At 38.0% G+C, this 24,529-nt stretch overlaps 1 protein-coding gene and 1 pseudogene across 1 annotated transcript; both read right to left on the reverse strand.

Moving 5' to 3' along the window:
* Positions 1-1,542: 1,542 nt before the first annotated feature.
* Positions 1,543-3,269, reverse strand: LOC120104736 (2-keto-3-deoxy-L-rhamnonate aldolase-like). Its single transcript, XM_039116391.1, has 2 exons — positions 2,342-3,269; positions 1,543-2,236 (listed from the first exon to the last, which is right to left on the reverse strand). The coding sequence occupies exon 1, from the start codon at positions 2,878-2,880 to the stop codon at positions 2,476-2,478; it is 405 nt and encodes a 134-aa protein (XP_038972319.1). The 5' UTR covers positions 2,881-3,269; the 3' UTR covers positions 1,543-2,236; positions 2,342-2,475.
* Positions 3,270-20,744: 17,475 nt separating this feature from the next.
* Positions 20,745-21,834, reverse strand: LOC103695521 (annotated as a pseudogene).
* Between the last annotated feature and the right edge of the window lie 2,695 nt (positions 21,835-24,529).

A 24,529-nucleotide genomic window follows, 5' to 3' on the forward strand; every position in this document is an offset into this window, starting at 1 on the left:
GTCTCACCTACGTACAAAGATGCCAAGCCCTAGGAGGATCCAAGTTCATATAAGAGAGAAGTATTTAACGAATAGTTATTATTCTATTAATATCATGTATGATGTATATGCTCGTGCGAGGAATCTCTCTGGAGCCCTTAATATGGTGTAACATGTTCCCTTGACCTCGCCTATGACCATGCATGTGGAAGCCTCAGGAAGGTGCATGTTTATGTAAGAGAGAATATTTGATAGATAGTTGCGGTCCTAATAATCACAGTTAGCTATAATTGATTTGTGTGCATATATATTACATACATATATATTACATACATACATACATACATACATACATACATATATATATATATATATATATATATATATATATATAGAGAGAGAGAGAGAGAGAGAGAGAGAGAGAGAGAGAGAGAGAGAGAGAGATGAACTGGGCTCCTTTTGAAAGTATTTTAGGCCAAATTAATCCGGTCAAATTCGAACCATTTGATCGCCACAAACCACAGAGGCACCATTTTCCCTCTTTGACGTTAATGCTAGCCGTTTGGGAAGGAAAAATAAAAAAAAGAACATTTAATGAGACGGCATGGGAGGCCATGCACGATCCCATCCTACAGTATTTTTCTTTCCAACCAGCTCTCTACCCCTTTCGAACCAATACCCTACCCCTCTTTTTGTGTCTTTCCTGGGGGAAAACTATCCTCTCTTTCACACCTCTCCTGTCCGTCTCCCCCACCCTCTCACACCTCTCTTTCTCGGCTGGAAGAAAATACCTCTCTTCTCTCGTCCGGAATGAAGATTTTGAATCTCTCTATCTCGCTCGCAAGCACCTCTCTCTGTCTCGCCCAGATAGAGCAATCTATATTCTCTCTTGCCCAAAAGGAAGACCTTGAAATGTCAAACTATCCTTCTCGGCCACTCAACGAAATCCATCATTCTCCACCTCCCTCTCACAAGGTATCCCTTGCTCCCTCTTGTTAGTTAAATAAAAAAATAGGAAGTTGCTAAAGCATATCTACAAAAAATTACCATTTAGAAATAAAAGTTTAACTCCTTTCATTCTACGAAACCTGGAATATGTGGTACAATACATGCCATATTTGTGAAAACATTATTAATGCCTTTTGTGTCTCCTCTCTAGTCAAGTCCACTCTTACCTGATAATAGGATAATGAACAATGTCACAGCAAACAGAAAGAACAAAAAAGAACTTCATCCAAGAAAAATGATATCTAATTTCTATACCGACACTACAAAAGAAAGGATATCTTCCGGCGGTTTTTTTGGTCTTTACCGACGCTTTTAAGCATCGGCGAATTTCCAACCCACGCAACCCAAAGCGTGGGTCAGACGTTGGGCAGATGGGTGTGAGTCCGGTTTTTGCCAACGCTAAGAGAAAGCGTCGGCAAAAACAGAGATTTTCCGATGCTAATAAAAGCGTTGGCAAAAACGACATTTGCCGACGCTTTAAAGTGTTAGGAAAGCCCAAAGCAGTTTTGGATTTTCGCCGACGCTTTAAAGCGTCGGGATTGCTATTTTTTAAAAAAAAAAATAAAAATACGAATGTAAATTATAAGGCATGCAAGATTCAGCTATTTACTGTCAGTGTTTTCTAATGTTGGCTAATCTACATACGATTATGAAGACATACATCAAGTGATACACAAAGAAAAAGCATGTAGGCTGGATTTAGCTTGTAGCCAGGCAAACTCATTGGTCAATCACCATACATATGTTTTCTAATGAATTTGAAAGTTACTTATATAGTAACATCACTCAGTTGATAGAAGATAAATTAGATGGTTCCATGAGGAAGTTATTTAAACTCCGCAGCTTGGCACAAAGCCAGGTTGCTGTCTATTTGAAATAGCTGACAAAAGTTTCAGTCAAAAAAATTCAATGAGATTTTGGCTAAGATTGGATCAGAGGTGTTTATTGGGTCTGAGTCCAGTGTTTCTGACTTATATCTATTGATTAGTTAACTTGTTAACCTGAAAGTGTTTTCCATGATTAGTTATCCTTATATCTATTGACCACCATCATATAAAACAGGGATCACTTCTGCTTCTGGGATAGCAGCAGAGCTTGGAATCCCACTGACCCACCGAGGTGTTGCAAATAATATTTAAATTCAGATGTAGCCAAGAGCTGAAACTAGAAGGAATCAATATGTAAATGAGAACCTAGTGAGTACCTTCAGCTTACGCAGAGATCCAGAGATTTCCTCTGTCAAAAGAACCTGAAGATGATCAAAGCACATATTAGAGGTTCTAAGCAAAACAGTGGGAAGGACCACAATACATAAGAATTCCAGATGTTTGGAGCACTTAAGAAGCTTCATTACCTTAGGCATTTCAAAGCCAAGTAGCTCAATTTCCCACTGAACATAAGCTCCTTTAGGAACACTAGAAGGCTTGTTCATGAAATCTCATTAGTATTTTCAAATGTTTTCTTCAGAAACCAAGATAGCCAATTGGTTTAGAAAATTGACCTTGTAAACTTATCATATGCATAATCTGGAGGGCAAGTAACAAGCGAGATCTCTTCAGGAAGCATTAAACGAACACACATTTTCTTGTAGTGCATTTTCTTGTCAACCCGCGCCAGGTAGCCGTCGTCGATGCCGTAGGTGGAGGCGCGCACCACTGTGTGGACGGACCTGCGGACGCCGCGCGGCGGGAAATGGCAGAATGAGACGGCGAGCTCGGCGGCGCTGGGGGACTCGATCATGGGGAACATGAGTCCCTGGGGGCCGAGATCAAGGGCCTTCTTGGCCCAGGCGGCGGAGAGCTCCGGAAGGTGGAGGATGGCCGGGGTGCGGGCGGCGGCAAGGGCGAGGAGGTAGGGGAAGGCCTCCGCGATGCCGCCAGAGCCGTGCTCCATGTCGACGACCACATAGTCGTAGCCGGCGAGGCCGGCGATCTCGGCGAGGGTCGGGGAGGAGCGCAGGAGGAAGAGGCCGTAGAGGGTCTTGCCGACGATGAGGCGGCACTTGAGGATCCGCGGTTCGAGCGAGAGGGGGGCGAAGTCGGGATCCAAGGAGGCGGCGAAGAGGCGAGCGAAGACATCATCGCCGGAGCCGTTCTGCTTCTTGAATCTGGAGGGGGTTAGGGAGGGGGGGCGATGATGATGAGAGAGAGAGAGAGAGAGAGAGAGAAGACGAGGAATGGACGAGGAATGGGGAGGGGGTTCCGTTTTCTCTTCGATCTCTGGAATGGGTTGAGGGTGGAGGGCGGTGGCCGGGAAAACGGAAAAAGAGAGAGGGCTCGTTGGGATTTAGGGTGATGTCGGTGGAATGTTGGCTTCCGACGACGCTTTTTAGCGTCGTCTTAGGCCGGAGACTACACCGACGCTTATTAGCATCGTTAAAAAGCGTCGGCAAATTTTGACGCTAGACCAAAAATTGCCGACGCTTGTGAAAAGCGTCGGCAAAAAAGCGTCAGTAAAACCAACTTTTCCTGTAGTGCGAGATAACAGGCAGCCTTTTTTTTAGCTAATTTTGCAATACATTTGATATCCACCACTTGCGTATATCTTCGATCCACATTAAACTGGAGTTTTATGAATAGAGGCTTCAATGAATAGAGACTTCAGCTTGCTTTCTAACTCAATCCTGGTAAGTTAGATATGTTGAGCAATTTGAATTGCATCTTTCTTTGTAGACAATTTATGCACTCTACTCTTTCCAAACAATCACACCAAGCTATAGGAATTGACAGGCACACCTCTCCCAGAATGTGTGTCTATATATATATATTCATGCATGGAGCTTAGCTTAACTTTATTATTTGTTTTTATTGGAACTAATTATATCGAATTACACTGCAAATGAAAGTAGAAAGTATGTACAATGATAACATAACAACCATTTTCAACATACGAGGTAGTATTGCAGATAGAGGAAGCAATGTGACTGATTATGCATGTATCACTCAACGACACTCCCATATATGGTGATCAGGTAGATAGGCCATCTCAGCCAACAAATGGTATTGATGGACCCCCTAATGAGGAAGAGCAACCATCACTTGATTGCAACATTGATCTTTTAGCATGGCATGAAAGCATGGTCTTCTATAGTCCAGAAGAAGCAATTAATTGGAGCATACAACCAATATGCATATCACAAAGGGTTTGCTATTCAAAAGGGATCATCCTATCGATCTTCCAAGAGATGAGCCTCCTAAGTTGTGAATACATTTGGATGCCTCCTCCTAAGTTATGAATTAATTTGTTGCTCCTAAGTTGTGAATTCATTTGTTATGTTTGATGTGTATGTTAAATGCTTAGTTGTCCATGACATGTGAACTAATGTGCTATGTCTTTGTAATAAATAGAAATATCATCAGAATAAACATGAACCACTCCAGAATAAATACAAACTAGGAACCAATAAACAAAAATAGATGTAACAATTCACTGCCTTCCTAGCTCCGCTATAAAAAATAAATACAAATACCTTTTGAATAAACACAAACCCTTCCAAAATAAACAAAACTCCTTTATTGAAGCTAAAGAATTGATTTTGATGATGCAAAATAGTTGAGTTAAAAGTTGACTAATCCATTTTCTTTGAGTTTAAGTGATAAATTTCAGAAAGAAAAGAAAAAAAAAGCCTTCAGCCATTCTCAAAAGAAGATCATCCACATGAAGCTCCATATCAAGAAGCAAACTCCAAAAGGCCATAAAAATATTTCTTGAAAGCTCACATACAAACACAGAAGATTTCATTCTGAGCTACCTCAAGAGTCGACCCCAACCATGCAACAAGTTGACCCCAAAACATTGTCGCTGACTATAGCATCTTCACGAGCCGACTTCAGTAGAATAGTCTCAGAGGATAGACATAAAGCTAAAAAATTCATCATATTGACTAGTCGACCCATGAACTACTTAAGCTGACTCTTGATTAGCATGAGTCGAGCCCAGATAAAGACGAATCAACCCTAGAATGGCCAAAAAAAAAGATAGAAAGCCGAAAAAATCATTGCTTTGACGAGTCAACCCATAAAATTTACAAGCCGACTCTGGCAAAACTAGAGTCAACACTAGAAATAGTCAAGTTGACCCTAAAACAGCCATACTGGAAAGACAAAAAAGCAGTGAAAGATAGTTCGTTGAGGAGTGATGAGAGTACAAAAGTAAAATTTTTATACCATCTTAAATTAGTATTATAGCTAATCTTTATTAATAAAATTAACTAATTAATGCTTTATTTGTGTTTGAGTGCAAGTAATCCAAGAGACCCAGCAACTCTAGGTTTGAGCCCAATGCCCGGCAGCCCAAGCTCAACAAATTTTCCAACGTCCGCAGCATGGGGGCTTTGAAATTTCCCAACTTCTCAACTGTCCGTGACCTCCCAGAACATGCAACAGGATCAACATCCCATCTCCTCTGTTTAGGAACAAACCCAACATTCCAAGCCGAGTCCTCCACTTTCTTTACAGCAAATGAATTCTAGCCATCAGAGGAGTCTTCTCAACTTCCCAACATAAATGTCTTCCCAGCTTCTCATCCCATCTACCCGTGAAGCACATCCCCAATGAACAGAGCATGTGTCGCCCCCGCGTATTCCATGCTCTCCAAGCATTCGTGGCATTTGATCGTTTCATCCCATCCACCCGTGGCTTCCCACAAACAGAGCACGCGTCCGTGAGGAGTTTCCCAGCATTTGTGGCGATGTGCGCAACTCCCAAGCATATCAGCAACGTTCGTGATATCCTTCTCAACATCTGGAGCTTCCCAAATTTCTGCAACGTCCCCAGCATTCATCTCCCAACCGGATCATTCCACCCCGTGTCTCATCCATTCTCAAACTTCTACAACGTTCCTAGCTGAAGAGTCCCAAGCGATTCAACTTCATCCCGCATCTCAAGCAACCGGATCATCCCCAAACCTCCACGCGTCTCACCAGCCGCGCCTTCAACATGCTATAAGAGGGAGGCCAGGGAGAAGAGGAGCAAGGTGGAGAGGCTACGGAACCACCGAAGCACAACATCTGCACCTCCTCTTCCGATCCATCTACTCAGTCGAGCGTGCGAAGGAGGAGGCAGCAGTCGTGCTTGGGAGGAGAGAACCATTCGGAAGGGAACCCCCACCCCATTCAACTCCAAGCTTTTTATCCAGGAGGACACCTTTCATTTCTTTTTAGAGGCCACTACATCTCCCTGGGAGTCCACGAAGGAGAGAAGCCATCCGGTGGAGATGGGGAGCGTGGAAAAGAAAAGAAACAGAGTGCTCTGTTTCTAAATAAAAAGGGAGAAAGAGTTTATGTTTTATTCTTTTTCTTTGCTAATCCCTTTTACAAAAATACTTCCATCTCATATGAGTAGCTAAATCTCTTTTAGCTAAGGCTAGGAAAAAGCCTAGCATTTTCTTCATGTATTTTCTTTAATCATCAATGAGTTTTTAATATTTTTGATTTGATTTATAGTGCAGTAGATTTATAAGAATTATTTCAAACTTATATATTTTCTTTGATTTGTTATTTCCCCCGGGTATAACAGATGCTTAGAAATTCCTGTAGTTTAAAATAGAATTACTGTAATGCTGCCCATAAAACTAAATCTATTTTATTAACGATTAATTGGTATTTTCACCGCTTCACTTTCCGGTTAGGTCTTTACTCATATCTAACTGAGATAATAGGTAATTTTAAGAACAGCATGATGAAGTGCTAGGCTGAATCTTGATGTCTTAGTTATATCCTTGTCAATTCTAATATTATTTAACCTTTAGTTTTTGATCACTGTCAAATTCCTGTGGATTCGATCTCGGACTTACCGAAAATATTACTTTGCTACACCCTATACTTGGAGTATCCTACGTTTAATTTCTCTTTTAAAAAGAGCAAGATTAAAATAGTTTTTGGCACCGTTGCCGGAGATTTGCAACGTGCGAACGAGAATAAGGCTGCAAATTTCAACTTTTAATTTCTAGTTCTTCAATCTTTCTTTATTTTTAACACGGCTGAAATTTCAAATCTTTTCAGATTCAAGGACGACACAAAGCGGGACCAGTAACGAGGAAGATCAAGATCACATTTTTGGATTTCCGGAGGGAACGAACTCCGGCCGTGAGTATTTAAATTAATTTTTCTGTTTTGTTCATACTAGTCCTATTTTTCCTAGATTAGAATTTTACTCTTGTTTAAAAAAATAAAAAACTATTAATTAAAATATAAAAAAATAAAAAAATAAATTAAAAAAAGAAAAAAAAATTAGCTAGTTTGCTTGATCAACTATTCAAATGCAATTTAATGTCATGACATAAAATGTTAAAAAATTTTCTTGATTGTTGCATATAATATAAAGCATTTGCATAAAATAATCTAAGGGTTGAACCCATTAAAAAGATAAGGTCGGAATTTCATCACTCGTCCTTAGCTCAAAAATCATCCCAGTGCATAAATATCCTAAGCCTAATTAAAATCAACTAGACGTTGGCCCCTAAGGATATTCGAGCTCAATAGGACGAAGACCACTAAAAGTTGCACCAATTTCGCTCTGTGGCCCGGTCGATGTCTAGGCAAGCTTTGTCCCTCTAAGTGATTGAAGGGAGACAGTTTCTGTTCGAGAAAAGTAGGTTTTAAGTGGGACCTTTGCTATACGCATCGTGACCCCTCCACTTACCTGGGAGCTTACCTGGTCGACTAAGGTTACTAGACCGGATTGGAGGCTTAGGTGTCCTCTTCAAACCAGTTAGGAGCTGTCTAGAATTTTTAGGAAAACATTAGAAATTGTTGGGTGATGTTTTAATGCATGTTTAATTTTAATTAAGTTTTTTTTGTTAGGGAGTTTGTTTAGATCTCTTTACGTGGTACTTGTACCAACCCAAAAATAATAATAATAATAATAATATAATATATATATATATATCTCAGTATATGCTGTTGTGGGAGAGAGATAAAACGAATAGATTATTTCGAGTTGAATCAAGAGATAAAAATTTAATTGTTCAAAATTTAAATAATCAAATGGAAGATAATGGTAGTAATTAGGGAGATAATGAATTTCAAGATGACTTACCTATTAGAACGCTTCGTGATTATCTACAACCCACTAGGACCAGTACCCCATCCTGTATAGTTATTCCTACTGCTGCGGGAGCTTTTGACATGAAACCAAGAATAATCTAATTACTCCCAAAGTTTCACGGACTTGACTCTGAAAGTCCCTATTTGCATTTGAAAAAATTTGATGAAGTATGTTCAACACTTTCATTTCAATGATGTCACTGAAGAGGTAGTTAAGCTTAAGTTATTTCCTTTTTCTTTAAAGGAAAAAGCTAAGTCATGGTTACACTCCTTAAGGCCTAGGACCATAGCTACCTGGCAAGAAATGACAAGAGAATTTTTAAAGAAATTCTTCCCAACACATAAAACAAACACACTTAGAAGAAATATCATGAACTTTGCACAAAAAGATGGAGAAACAATTTTCAGTGTTGGAAAAGATTTAAGGACCTTCTGCTTGCTTGCCCACATCATGGATATGAAATTTGGAGGGTCATTAGTTTCTTTTATGATGGTTTGTCCTCCAATATGAGACAATTTGTAGAAATGATGTGTAATGGTGAATTCATGAGTAAGGAACCAAATGAAGCCTGGGATTATTTTGATCTTTTAGCAGAAAATGCACAAGCTTGGGATACAACAGATAAAAATAAAAAATCAAAAATAGCACCTAATGCAAAAGGAGGAATATATCTTATTAAAGATGATAATGACGTCAATGTAAAAATTGCTAATCTAACTAGGAAGGTTGAAGCCATGGAATTAAGCAAAGCCAATATAGGAAAAGCACATTGTTGACAGTATATGTGGAATTTGCGAGAGTAATGCACATGTGACCAAGAATTATCCTACAATCCCTGCTTTTCAAGAAGTGTTGCATGATCAAGCAAATTTCACAAATACTTATAAAAGACCATTTCCAGAAACATATAATCCTAATTGGCAAAACCATCCTAACTTTAGTTGGAGACATGGACCCACTGCCAATGAATCTCAAGAAAATTCTGTTCCTACTCCTTATGTGCCACCACATAGGAAATCCCTTGAAGATACTTTGCAAACTTTCATGCAAGGGCAGACTCAAATAAATCAGAATACAATGCAATCACTCCAAGAACTTAAAAATTCTGTAGGTAGAATTGAGGCTCAACTCAATGTTTGGAAAAAAGGGACATTTCCAGCCCAACCTCAATCTAACCCAAAAGGTCAACATGAGGTCCATGAAGCAAGTTCATCCCAACCAAAATTTGAACAAGTTAAGTCTGTCACAACCCTTCGTAGCGAAAAAATAATTAACAAAGAAATTTCGACAAAAGATGACAAACATGAAAAATCTATTGAAAAGAAGGATGAAGATGATAATGAACAAGATGAATCAATACCCCATCACAAGATAGTTGCTCCATTCCCTCAGCGCTTGCTTGCAGCTAAAAAGGGAATACCTGACTAAGAAATTCTGGATATCTTTAAACAAGTAGAGATTAACATTCCTTTATTAGATGCCATTAAGCAGATCCCCTCTTATGCCAAATTTTTAAAAGATCTTTGTACCATAAAGCGAAAGCTTTACATACAAAAGAAAGCTTTTCTAACCGAACAGGTGAGTGCTATTCTCAAACACAACACCCCACCTAAATATAAAGATCCTGGTTGCCCTACCATATCTTGCATCATAGGAAACTTCAGGATACAACGAGCCCTTCTTGATTTAGGTGCAAGTGTTAACTTACTGCCCTATTCAGTTTATGAACAGTTAGGATTTGGTGAACTAAAACCCACCAAGGTTACTCTCCAACTTGCCGATCGATCTATAAAGATACCAAGAGGAGTAGTTGAGGATGTACTTGTCCAAATTGATAAATTCTATTTCCCAGTCGACTTCATAGTATTAGATACCCAGCATGTCATGAACTGTATCACTCCAATACCTGTCATCTTAGGCCACCAATTTCTAGCTACTTCCAATGCTTTGATCAACTGTCGAAATGGAATAATGAAAATGTCATTCGGAAATATGACTATAGATTTTAATATATTTAACATTTGCAAACAACCCGATAATGACAACGAAAATGATGAAATTCATGGATTTAATCTGATCGACTCCATTGTAGAAGATGCTCTTGTCCCATCTCTTTCTTCTGATCCTTTAGAAACATGCCTAACTCATTTCGAAAATACAGAGATAAACCAAAACTTTAGAGAAATCAGTGCTATATTAGATTCAGCTCCTTTATTGGATACAGATAGGTGGAAATTTCGTTTCGAAGAATTGCCCCCACACAACAATAGTCATTTACCATCTAGTATTCAAGCACCTAAACTTGAGCTAAAACTGTTGCCATCTGAGCTCAAGTACGCATACCTTGGTCAAGAAGAAACTTTTCCTGTGATCATATCATCCCAACTCGAACAAAGTCAAGAATTAAAATTGTTAGAAATTCTCAAAGAACATAAGGGAGTAATAGGATGGACAATTGCTAATATCAAGGAAATTAGTCCCTCAATTTGTACTCATAGAATCCACCTAGAAGCTGATGCCAAACCTTCTTGTCAACCTCAACGTCGATTAAACCCAATCATGAAGGATGTGGTTAGGACAGAAGTTCTGAAACTTCTGGATGCGGGAATGATTTACCTAATTTCAGATAGTAAATGGGTAAGTCCTACCCAAGTGGTCCCAAAAAAATCTGGTGTTACTGTAGTCAAAAATGCCAACAATGAATTAGTTCCAACTAGAGTCCCCACTAGTTGGCGTGTATGCATTGACTATAAAAAACTTAATTCTATCACTAGGAAGGATCACTTTCCTCTACCTTTTATTGATCAAATCTTAGAAAGGTTGGCAGGTCATAAATTTTATTGCTTCCTAGATGGCTATTCCGATTACAACCAAATTGCAATTGATCTTGAAGATCCGGAAAAGACCACTTTTACATGTCCTTTTTGGCACATTTGCTTACAAGAGAATGTCATTTGGGTTATGTAATGCTCCTGTAACCTTCCAAATATGCATGCTCAGTATTTTTTCTGACATTGTTGAGCGCTTTGTGGAAGTCTTCATGGATGATTTTTGATTTTCAGCTCCTCTTTTGAAAACTGTGTGGACCATTTAAGGCTAGTCTTAATTCGGTGTGAGGAGAAGAATCTAATCTTAAATTGGGAAAAGTGCCATTTCATGGTAACTAGGAAAATTATTCTCGGGCATGTCATTTCATCTGAAGGGATTGAAGTAGACAAGGCTAAAATTGACTTAATTGCTAACTTACCCAACCCAAAAACTATCAAAGATATACGTTCATTTTTGGGTCATGCAGGATTTTATAGGAGATTCATTAAAGATTTTAGCTCAATATCTAAACCCTTACGTAATCTCCTTCAAAAGGAAACCCAATTTGTGTGGTCTGAAGAATGTCAAAAAGTTTTTGATAAACTTAAAAGCTTACTGACCTCTGCTCCCATCATGCAACCACCTGACTGGTCGCTTCCTTTTGAAATCATGTGTGATGCCAGTGAATATGCAGTTGGGGTAGTTTTAGGGCAAAGAAAGGAAAGGAAGCCTTATGTTATCTACTATGCAAGTAAGACTTTAAATAGTGCACAAATGAATTACACTACTACAGAAAAGAAACTACTCGCTGTAGTATTTGCACTAGATAAATTTAGGTCTTACTTGATTGGATCCAAAATCATTATCTACACTGACCACGCTGCCCTTAAGTACCTTCTTTCAAAAAAGGATGCTAAGGCGCGTTTACTTAGGTGGATCCTTCTGCTCCAAGAATTTTTTCTAGAAATAAGAGATAAAAAAGGGGTAGAGAATGTAGTAGCTGATCACTTATCCCGTCTCACTCTTCCAGATTCCATAGACAATTCACCCATAAGAGACACTTTTCCTGATGAGCAACTCTTTGAGATCACGTCGTCACCTTGGTTTGCAGACATTGCAAATTTTTTTGTCACGGGTGAACTCCCGATGCATTGGAATAAACAGGCCAAAAGAAAAGTTTTGACCGAAATAAAAAATTTCTTCTGGGATGATCCTTATCTTTTCAAATACTGCCCAGACCAAATTATTAGGAGATGTGTACCTAATGACGAATTTATTAGTGTCATTTTCTTTTGTCATTCTGAAGCTTGCGGTAGTCATTTCTCTACTAAGAAAATGGCTGCAAAAATTTTACAGTGCAGTTTTTATTGGCCCACCTTGTTCAAAGATTCCCATAACTTTTGCAAAGCTTGCGAGCGTTGTCAAAAGTTAGGTGGGATAACTCGTAGGAATATGATGCCCCTCAACCCAATTTTAATTATCGAAATATTTGATTGTTGGGCAATAGATTTTATGGGTCCATTTCCTTCTTCATTCAGAAATTTGTACATCTTAGTGGCTGTAGATTATGTCTCTAAACGGATAGAGGCAATTTCTTGCAAGAATAATGACCATAAAACTGTTTTAAAATTTTTAAAAGAAAACATTCTTTCCAGATTTGGAACGCCTCGAGCCATCATCAGTGATGGGGGTTCACACTTCTGTAATAAGCCTTTTGAGGCTTTAATGCGAAAATATGGGATCACCCATAAAGTCGCCACCTCTTATCATCCACAAACAAGTGGACAAGTTGAAGTTTCCAATCGATCAATTAAGAATATTCTGAAAAAAACGATTAACCCAAATCGCAAAGATTGGTCTTTACGTTTAACTGATGCACTTTGGGCTTATCGTACTGCTTTTAAAAGCCCGATTGGTATGTCTCCGTACCATCTTATTTTTGGCAAACCGTGTCACTTGCCTGTGGAATTGGAGCATAAAGCCTACTGGGCTATTAAGAGATTTAATTTTGATATGGATAAGGCTAGTTCACTATGCAAACTTCAACTTAATGAACTAGAGAAAATCAGGAATGAAGCATATGAGAATGCTCGAATTTATAAGAACAAAATGAAAGTCTTTCATGATAGAAATATTATAAGAAAAACATTTGAGCCTTCCTAGAAAGTTTCCTGTTGGGGGGTGTGATGAGAGTACAAAAGTAAAATTTTTATACCATCTTAAATTAGTATTATAGCTAATCTTTATTAATAAAATTAATTAATTAATGTTTTATTTGTGTTTGAGTGCAAGTAATCCAAGAGACCCAGTAACTCTGGGTTTGAACCTTATGCCCCGCAGCCCAAGCTCAACAAATTTTCCAACGTCCGCAGCATGGGGGCTTTGAAATTTCCCAACTTCTCAACTATCCGTGACCTCCTAGAACATGCAACAGGATCAACATCCCATCTCCTCTGTTTAGGAACAAACCCAACATTCCAAGCCGAGTCCTCCACTTTCTTTACAGCAAATGAATTCCAGCCATCAGAGGAGTCTTCTCAACTTCTCAACATAAATGTCTTCCCAGCTTCTCATCCCATCTACCCGTGAAGCACATCCCCAATGAACAGAGCATGCGTCGCCCCCGCGTATTCCATGCTCTCCAAGCATTCGTGGCATTTGATCGTTTCATCCCATCCACCCGTGGCTTCCCACAAACAGAGCACGCATCCGTGAGGAGTTTTCCAGCATTTGTGGCGACGTGCGCAACTCCCAAGCATATCAGCAACGTTCGTGATATCCTTCTCAACATCTGGAGCTTCCCAAACTTCTGCAACGTCCCCAGCATTCATCTCCCAACCGGATCATTCCACCCCGTGTCTCATCCGTTCTCAAACTTCTACAACGTTCCCAGCTGAAGAGTCCCAAGCGATTCAACTTCATCCCGCATCTCAAGCAACCAGATCATCCCCAAACCTCCACGCGTCTCACCGGCCGCGCCTTCAACATGCTATAAGAGGGAGGCCTGGGAGAAGAGAAGGAGCAAGGTGGAGAGGCTACGGAACCACCGAAGCACAACATCTGCACCTCCTCTTCCGATCCATCTACTCAGCCGAGTGTGCGAAGGAGGCAGCAGCCGTGCTTGGGAGGAGAGAACAATTCAGAAGGGAACCCCCCACCCTATTCAACTCCAAGCTTTTTATCCAGGAGGACACCTTTCATTTCTTTTTGGAGGCCACTACATCTCCTTGAAGGAGAGAAGCCATCCGGTGGAGATGGGGAGCGTGGAAAAGAAAAGAAACAGAGTGCTCTGTTTCTAAATAAAAAGGAAGAAAGAGTTTATGTTTTATTCTTTTTCTTTGCTAATCCCTTTTACAAAAATACTTCCATCTCATATGAGTAGCTAAATCTCTTTTAGCTAAGGCTAGGGAAAAGCCTAGCATTTTCTTCATGTATTTTCTTTAATCATCAATGGGTTTTTAATATTTTTGATTTGATTTATGGTGCAGTAGATTTATAAGAATTATTTCAAACTTATATATTTTCTTTGATTTGTTATTTTCTCCGGGTATAACAGATGCTTAGAAATCCCTGTAGTTTAAAATAGAATTACTGTAATGCTGCCCATAAAACTAAATCTATTTTATTAACGATTAATTGGTATTTTCACTGCTTCACTTTTCGGTTAGGTCTTTACTCATATCTAACTGAGATAATAGGTAATTTTAAGAAAAGCATGATGAAGTGCTAGGCTGAATCCTGATGCCTTAGTTATATCCTTGTCAATTCTAATATTATTTAGCCTTTAGTTTTTGATCACTGTCAAATCCCTGTGGATTCGATCTCGGACTCACCGAGAATATTACTTTGCTACACCCTATACTTGGGGTATCCTAAATTTAATTTCTCTTTTAAAAAGAGCAAGATTAAGGAGTCGACCCCTAAAATTAATGAGTCAATACTTAAAAATCTCTAGTTGACTCCTAAGCTGAGAGAGCCGATTCCACAAGCATCACAGATGAAAAACAAAGCACAGCAAAAATAAAAAGTTAGCTCGAGCTAATTCTAAAAGATCATGAGTCGATTCCTAAAAATCTTGAGTCAATCCCAAAAATCTATGAGTCGACTCCTCTATGCCTGACAACTGCAACAACTAGTTTCTCTACAAATCTAAATGATTATTTTTCTCTCTCAATGGCTCTATTAACTATTTAACGATTAGAAATATATTCCAACTATTTTCAAAAAATATAAATGTATGTGAACACCAAGAAAAATAGCAAGTTTAGGCACCACAAAGAAAATTCACTAAGAGCAAGAGAGAGAAAAAGAGAGAGCTTCAATACGCAAATCATTCTTTGGAGCTTTCATTGTGAGCTGAAAGATCACATCCTCGGCTTCAAAGAGTTGGGGAAGCACCTTCAAGAAATATTCAAGTCAAACAACCTAGTGTAGCTCCATTTATTATTTTTGTATCTTCTATCTTGGAGTTATATTTATTTTAATAATATATAATTCTTTGTATAAGTTGTTGTAACAAGTTTTTAGAACTGAAACTTGGGGGAAAAGTTTGTCCAAACATTGAATTGGACTGTATTGAGCCTAAAAACGTCTTAGAATAGGTTTTGGTTGATTGGCCTGAAAAATCAACTAGGTTGATTGTGAACTTGAAAAATAATCGGCAAAGATTTTGGTTGATTGGCCTGAAAAAATCAATTGAGTTTGGTTCAAAATTCAAAAAATAGCTGTGCTACAATTTGGCTATAGATTATAACAAAATTCTCAAGAAGTCTTGAGGAGTAGTTGTAGGTACAGGATCTTGTTTTTTTTAATTTTAATATCTTGCATATTTAGTTACTGCTTACTTGCTGAAATTATTATTTATTTGTTAAGAAATTAATTATACTACATTATTTATCAAAGTTTTTTGAAAAACCTAATTCATCCCCCCTCTTGGGTTGCATAGCTGGGCACCAAGTAGTATTAGAGCCTAAAACTTGAGCCACTCATTGGCCTAACCATCAAGAGTTAAGGATTTATGGCAACCCCTATTGATACTCTCTCCTTAAGAGTCGGTGCACAATAGATCTCCTTTGTATAATGGTACCAACTAATCTTTTTGGAATGTTTGCATGCACATTTTTGTTCAATCACTTAACTATGACATGTGGAATGTCATAGTAAATGGCCCTCACACACCCTCAAAGATTATTGATGGTGCACCTCTTTCTAGACCCAAAGGAAAATGGGATAAATTTGATAAAAAGATGGCTCAGCTGAATGCTAAAGCTATAAATATTTTATATTATTCTTTATATACTAATAAATTTAATAGAATATCTACTTGCTCATCTGCTAAAAAAATTTGAGATAGGCTGGAAGTAACTCACAAAGGCACTAACCAGGTTAAAAAATTCATAATTAATATGCTTGTTCATAATTACAAACTATTTAGAATAGAGTCTAGTGAGCCAATATCTGATATATTTACTTGCTTCACTAACATTATCAATGGTCTTAAATGTCTTAAAAAATCATATTCTAACAGTGATTTAGTAAAGAAGATTCTTAGGTCATTGCCAAGAACATGGAAAGAACAATGGTCCTCTAGAAGAACTACTGGGTTCACTAATGGCTCATGAGCTATCCATGAAACAGAACCTGAAAGAGGATGAATCAAAGAAAAGAAGCGCAATCGCTCTCAAATCAACTATTCAATAAGAAGAAGAGGGTGAGGTATCTGATGATACTGAGGGTGATGAGGAAATGGCCCTCAGTACAAGAAGATTCGGAAGATTTATGAGAAGGCAAGAATAAAGAAAAATATCTTTTGCTAAGGGGGTGCAGAGCAAAGAAAAGAAAAAAGAGTAGCTGATGGTGCATTATGAATGTAAGAAACCTGAAAATTTCAAAGCAGACTACCCATTACTAAAGATGACCCTGAAAAAGCCAAGAGAAGGCAATAGTCGCTACATAGATTGATAGCGACGAATCTAGCTTAGAGAAAGAAAATCAAAGATTAACAAACTAATGTCTAGTGACTTACAAGTATGAGGTAAGTTCTAAACCTTTAAATGATTTTACTTTCGATGAACTACAAGAAGCTTTTTGTGACTTACTAGATGAATTTAAAAAATTTAGTCATAAGAATAAAAAATTAAAACTGAAAAATCAACCTCTTATAAATGAAAATGAAAATACATTAAAAACTAAATAAACTTTTTTAGATGAAAATTAGAATCTAAGTAAAGATGTAAATAACTGAAACCAATAGTCGATAGATTTATCTTAACTTCTAAAAAACAAAACATAATTTTGAATAGCTAACAAGTTGTATTTGATAAAGCAGGACTTGGCTACAATATCTGATGAAACAGAAATGAGTAAAGAAAATGTTTATCAATTCTTCAATTAATCAAACAAGAATGATAACATGTTTTAAATGTGGAAATACTCGCATAAGTACTTTACTTGCAATAATCGAACAAATATCTTAAATGATAGAGTAGCTATTAAAAGGATATGGGTTCCAAAAAAAAATGTTATTGCTAACCTGCAAGGACCTAAGTGAGATTGGGTACCTAAAATAAAAGCTTAAATTCTATGTTGCAAGTGTGTCTAGCCACCCATGAAGCAAATAGAAAATGGTAATTAGACAGTGGGTGCTCTAGACATATAATAGGGGATGAATCTCAATTTATCTTTCTTGAAAGAAAAGGAGGGATGGTCACCTTTGGCGATGATGATGAAGAAAAGATTATTGGAGTTGGTAAAATTTGTATCACTCCATTCTCATTTATATAAAAAATTTTTGTTGGTAGATGGTTTAAAACATAATCTATTAATTATTAGCCAACTATGCGATAAAGGCCTTAAAATAATTTTTGAATTATCTATATGCTTTGTGTCTAGTCTCAATGATAATGGTATTAAGTTTATAGGGTATAGGCATGGTAATGTATACTTAGTCAATCTTGACCATATATCCATGAAAAATATACAATGCTTGGTAGTCAAAAATGCCAAGATCAGTGAGACTAGCTAGTTATGCCATCGTAGATTAGCATATGCATGGATCTAATTTCAAAATTAGCTAAAAAATATCTAATTAAAGGACTGCCAAAACTAAGTTTTGAAATAGATAAAATCTATGATGCATGCCAGCTAGAAAAACAAACTAGAGCTTCTTTTAAATCTAAAAAATATGGTTTCAATCTCTAGGCCATTAGAATTATTGCTTATGGATTTATATGGGCCAACAAGGACTTCAAGTCTTGGTGGCAAGCATTTCGGCTTTGTTATTATTGATGACTTTTCAAGGTTTATATTGGTACTATTTCTTGCACACAAAAATAAAGCATTGTCTACATTCTCAAAACTATATAAAAGAATTTCAAATGAAAAAGATTCACATGTTCTTAAAATAAGAAGTGATTATAGTACTAAATTTAAAAATCTTGAATTTAAAAAGTTTTGCAATGAAAATAGAATTGAACACAATTTTTCTACACATAGAACACCTCAAGAAAATGAGGTGGTTGAAAAAAATAGAACCCTTAAAGAGATGGCTAGGACTATGATGTGTGAAAGCCTTCTACCAAAATACTTTTGAGCTGAGGCAATCAATACAGCTTGTCACATTTTAACAGGGTTCCTATAAGACCTATTTTGAAGAAAACACCCTATAACTTTAAAAAAAATAGAAAACCTAAAATTGAATATTTTCATATTTTTAGGTATAAATACTTTGTGCTTAATAATGGAAAAGATGGTTTAGGTAAATTTATTGCCAAATCTGATGAAAGCATCTTTTTTGGATACTCTTCATTCAGTAAAGCATATAGAGTGTTTAACAAAGAACTTTAGTTGTAGAAGAGTCCATTCATGTCATTTTTGATGAAGCTAATGATCTTCCTTTAAGAAAGAAAAAAGATTTTGATGATGAGGCAAGATCTCTGAGCAAAGAAATAAAGGACCTCAACTTAAAAGACACATCTATACAAGGTACAATGGAGAGTGAAAAAAAAAGTAATAATGATCAAGAAGAAAAAAAATAGGATCAACCAAAACAATCTCAAGGTAGATATGACTTACCTAGAGAATAGAGGTATACACATAATCATTCTAAAGAATTAATTATAGGTGATCCTTCGCATGGGGTAAGAACTAGATCATTCATTAAAGATACATAAAATTATTTAGCTCTTGTTTCACTAGTAGAACCTAAGTCATTTGAAGAAAGTTAACAAGATCATAATTGATTAAGTTATATGCAAGAAAGACCAAACCTTTTTAAAAGAAATATTGGTTGTTTGAAAACTTGTAAATAGACCCAAGGACTATCTTAAAATTGAAACAAAATGGGATTACAGGTGCAAATTAAATAAAAATAAAATTGTCATATGAAACAAAGTCAGTTTGATTGTTAAAAGACATAACTGAGAAGAAGGCATTATTTCTGATACAAACTTTTGTACCTATAGCAAGAATAAAAGATATCTGATTGTTATGTGCATCTACTTACTGCATGAAATTTAAAGTATTTTATTGGTTGTCAAAAGTGCTTCTTCGGAATGGTTTATTACTAAGCAAGCTTTTATGGTAATTGAAAATGATAAATTTCCAAACTATGCATTCAAATTAAAAATGGATTTATTTGGTTTAAAGCAAGCTCTTAGAGCTTGGCATAGAGGATTAAGCAAATTCTTGTTAGAAAATGATCTTTCAAAAGGAACTTTTGATAGAGCCCTATTCATAAGCTGAAAGGATTATGATACATTATTTGCACAAAATTATGTTAATAAGGTGCTACTAATGAAATGCTATGTCAAGATTTTACTAAGCTTATGCAGAAAAAATTTGAGATGAACATAATACGTGAACTCATATTATTACTCGATCTCTAAGTTAAACAAATAAGAGATGAGATCTTCATCAACTAAAGAAAGCGTACAGGAGAAATCTTGAAGAAATTTGTCATAAAGAATGCAAAACATTTTGGTACTCCTTTAAGCCCCTCTTGTAAAATAGACAAAATTGAGCATGATAAAAGTATTGATTCAAACCAGTATAGAGGCTTGATAGATTCTTTGTCTACGTGATAAGGTGTTGAATGTTTACTTATGTATCTAATTCTAAAGAATCACATTTAAATGCAGAACATATATATTTTGCAGTCACATAAAATATAACAAGTGCTATAAATTTAACTGAGAATGCAAATCAGTACTCAAAAACCAAGCACACTGGAATAAGACATCATTTCATAAAACACCATGTGCAAAATAATTGAATTTGTACATTCTGAAAATTATTTGGCTGACATCTTTGCAAAATCTCTAAATAAAAAAAACATTTTTTATGATTAAAGAAGATTTGAGAATTTATAATCCCTTATGTTTACTTATTTCTGTTGAACTCCAGATTTTCACTTTAATTCTATTCTATTTCAACTGCATTCCATTGAAAATATTGAATTCTATCTCTTTGTGTGCCAGTCCTTAACTTAAAGAGTCTACTGCAGAAAATGACGAGCCGACTCCTAGGAACAAGGGGGAGCTTCGAGTCGACTCAAAGTCCTGTGGGAGTGAATAAGATGACTCTCAGAAATGAGTGGACGACCCCACACTACAAGAAAAAGGGGCTTTGGCGATGCTTTTTAAGGCTTTTACTGATGCTTATAAGCGTCCGTAATTTTTTTCTCGATGCTTTTCAAAGCGTAGCCAAAGCGTCGGCTATGTTGGGGTGGCAAAAAAATTGCTGACGCGTTTGAAAAGCGTCGCTAAAGGTTATTTTTAGCGACGCTTAAAAGCGTCGCTAAAATCCGTCTAGTAATGCTTTAAAGCGTCGAGTTTAACTCCTATTTTTAAAGTTAGCGATGCTTTAAAGCGTCGTTATAAATTTTTTTAAAGAAAAAAAATATGTGATGGGGTTCAAGGAGATGCCTTTGGAGGTGAGGAGGATCTGGATGAGGACGAGGCGGGTGGCCTCGAAGGCGACGGCGGCGAGCTAGAGCATGACGCCCCACGCGTTGAAGCGGGCCTTGCCATAGGCGGCGATGGCAACGCCGAAGGAGATGGAGAGCATGTTGAGCAGGGTTTCTGTCTTAAATGCATCCTTCTTGAAGACGACTCCGATGGAATAGACGGCGACGAGCATGAGGGCTTTGAGCATCTGGATGAAGGAGACGTAGAGGTAGATGTAGGCGGCATTGGCGAACCAGAGGGAGAACGCGTAGAGGGCGCCGATAGGGACGACGGAGGCGACGTAGAGGTCGCGGGTCATGGGAGGGGAGGTGGGGGGCTCGACGACGCGGAGGCCGCAGACGAGGAGGAAGCCGAGGGCGGAGCAGAAGGATGTACTTGTTGAAGCCGAGGGAGATGGGGAAGGGCCAGTTGTACATCTTGGGGTCGAGGATGTACTTGTTGAAGATGATCACCGTGAAGCTGAGCAAGATCCAGATCCCAACGTACGCGTAGGAGAGGAGGACCTTTCTCACCAGCCCCTCTCTCATTGCTCCCCCACCGCCGTCGCGTCCCATCTCTCCTCCTCCTCCTCCGGCCACCGCCGAACAAGCTCTCTCGATCGCTGGATCGATCAGCTCCTTGGGTCGCTATGGATTGAAGAAAGGCGGGCGAGATCTTAACCCTAACCCTAACCCTGATTGGATCGGAAGAGGAGGAGAGTGAAATGAAAAGGGGAGTAGATCGCTAGATCTAGCAGTATGGGGATGCCGAGACCACCGACGGGAGGTTTGGTGAAGTGGGAGACTTGGGGATTCGCTCCAAGGCAGCACTTATAGCAGAATCTGAGATTGAGAGCACGATCAAGAACAAGGATTCAGAGGTCACAATCTCTACAGAGAGAGAGAGAGAGAGACGATGGGTACCTTGGTGGGGGAGAAGAAGGAGGGATCGGGGGCCTGGGTGGCCTGAGAAGGCATGAAGCCGACGCCGGAGAAGAGGGAAGAAGCTCCATCGAATTGTCTATGAAGCATGGCCGCTCTCTCTCTCTCGCTTCTTGGAAGGGATCTGATCGAGAATCGGGAGGGGGTTAGAGATTTGTAAGGAGAGGCAGGCGGCTGGAGGGGTGAGGGATCGGGAGGAAAGGGGTTAGAAATTTGCAACGAGGAGGGGGGAGGGGGGATAATGGCCTCCGATGACGCTTTCTAAAGCGTTATTGGGAGGGAAAAAAAAGAGATGGCTTCCGCTGACGCTTAAAAGCTTCGGCCCAAGCAAGATTTTTACTCACAACGGCTTCCGACGATGCTTATAAGCGTCGTTTTAGCCTTATAATTTTTGCGATGCTTGTAAACGTCGTCTTAGGCCACACCTACTGATGCTTTCTAAAAGCGTCGGCAAATTTTGGGCGCTTAGCAAAATTTACCGACGCTTCTACTTAGCGTCGGCAGCCAAAAGTTGGAAAAGGTAGTTTTTCCTGTAGTGCCACTACTCAGGAGTTGACTCGAAAATAAGTTCGAGCCGACCCCTATGTTGAGAGATGGATAATAAATCCGAATGTTCTCTATTCCATTTCATCTTGTCTCTTCTTCATTCCATTCGATGCCCTGCTTTGCCTCTTCCTCCCATAAAATCCATCCACCCTTGACCTAGTATTCCCTCCTTTTGGGTTGATTGGATTCTTGATGGCTCCCAAGAAGCAAGTTGCATAACGGTTGCAGAGAACAAAAACCCTACTGTCTGAGAAAAGGACAAAAGCTCGAATGTATAGAATGCCTTCTCAAACTAAAGAACCATCACCTACTCCTCCTCAGACCGCTCCAACTCAGGTACCTCTCTCCACTAGAATCATTACTACCTGACAAAAAGTTGATTTTGATTTCTTGGAGCGAGAGAACTTCTCGATTGGAAGCAAGTTGAGAGAGAAGGGTTGGAACTTTATGTGTTGACTTGGTCTTCCTACTTATCCCAACCTAGTCAAAGAATTCTATGGGAATGTGAGGTTTGGAATTAAAAATTTAGAGTCCATTGTAAGAAAAACCCACATTTAGTTGGATATTCCAAGCCTAGGAAGATTGCTGCATATCCCGACCAGTGGGCTCTCAAATGAATATCTAGAAGATTGCCGGTTAGAATTGCAGCTCATCCTAAAAAGAGAGAAAGTGAATGAAGTAGAGAAAGTCACTACAAGCTAACTATCAGTCGAAATGAGGCTTTTTCATCATATGATCAGTAGGATTTTCTTTCACAAGACAGAAAGATTTGATTTTGTATCAGAGAGAAACATCTTAGTGAAGTACCACATGTTCAGGGTGAGTCCCTTGAACTTGCCCTCTCTTATGTTCCAGCATATTCATGAGGCAGCAACCAGGCCGAAGGCTTCTCTGCCTTACGGCATGATTCTGCCCTTAGTATTCATGGAACAGAGAGTAGTGCTTGAAGAAAAAACTTCAAGAGCACTGCTATATATTGACACCTACAATGATCGGTCCCTACATCGAATAGGTTACTTTAAGATTGACAATCATTGAGTGAGAAGAGGTAGAGGTGGCAGACTAGTTGAAGCTGTAGAAGCTAGACCAAGTAAGCCTGCAGCCTTTACAGAAGAACATGCTGAGCCACTTGCTCCTATGAAACTGCACACCCCTGAAGAGCCTGAAGGTGAAGACTTTATGGCTTCTTTTGATTTCCAGCTACAACATCCATAGAGCAACTCAAGTCACACCATTAGATTGGATGAGGATTAGTTGTAGACCATAATTGAATAAGTATTGGTTGGATTTATGAGCTCTAGATTCACTAGTCAAAGAGAACAGTAGCCTCGCTAAGTCACCGCATGACACTTTATTGACAGATCAAAGATTGGAGCCCCATGTATCATCATTAATACAAATGGTTGCAGAATCAAGGCATGATATCTCTAAGTATTTTGAATTGTACCAAACTCTTATAGATTCCTTGTCATCTTTTTTTTATTTAGATTCCTAAGTATTTTTGAATTGTACCAAACTCTTATACATCATAGGTTGAAACTCTCACTTGTACTTCAACTCTATTTCTTAATAAAAGCTTGATATTTTACCTCAAGTAATATTTGTTTGGATGATTACAATTTGAATTCAAATGACATGTGTTTAGCAATTATCACTAATGAATATCTCAGTTTAAATTCAAAATAATTGTGCTTTGTTTAAGAGGATACGTGTCTATCTATCTAGTTTCTACGAAATGTACTTCACAATGCTTCAAGTCTACAATTCTATTTAATGAATAAAAATGTCCCTTTAAATATTTAAGTATTCTTCAATGTTTATCACACTTAGCTTGTGAAATATGGTTATTGAATATTTAATATGCATGATTATTTTAGTCTGAATCCTCACATTATCCTACCTTTTCTGTAAACTTGTACCCTCCTTATTGATTCTGACAAAAAGGAAGAGAAAGAAAAAGGGAAAGACGCCAAAAGAAAAAGGAGAGAGAAAAATGATCAATGATATCTAATTAAAGTTAACCTTTGGCAAATTAGAAATTTCTGCAAGTGATATTTAAAAAAAATCTCTTGAAAAAATCCTATAATTACATCATAAAGGGGGAGAATTACTATTATAGACAACTTGGTGTTTAAAGCAATTATAAAGAGTGAATGGTATCAAATAATATAAAATTATTCTTTACTCTATAATTCTTGAACAACATTAATTCAGATGTTATGCATGCTTACTCTTGTATCTGAATTTTTTTCTAAAA

Source organism: Phoenix dactylifera, unplaced genomic scaffold (assembly GCF_009389715.1).
Source record: "Phoenix dactylifera cultivar Barhee BC4 unplaced genomic scaffold, palm_55x_up_171113_PBpolish2nd_filt_p 000090F, whole genome shotgun sequence".
NCBI lineage: Eukaryota > Viridiplantae > Streptophyta > Magnoliopsida > Arecales > Arecaceae > Phoenix > Phoenix dactylifera.

Excerpts from the sequence above, each read along its gene's own strand:
- LOC120104736 (XM_039116391.1), bottom strand. The coding sequence starts at position 2,880 with ATGGAGCACGGCTCTGGCGGCATCGCGGAGGCCTTCCCCTACCTCCTC.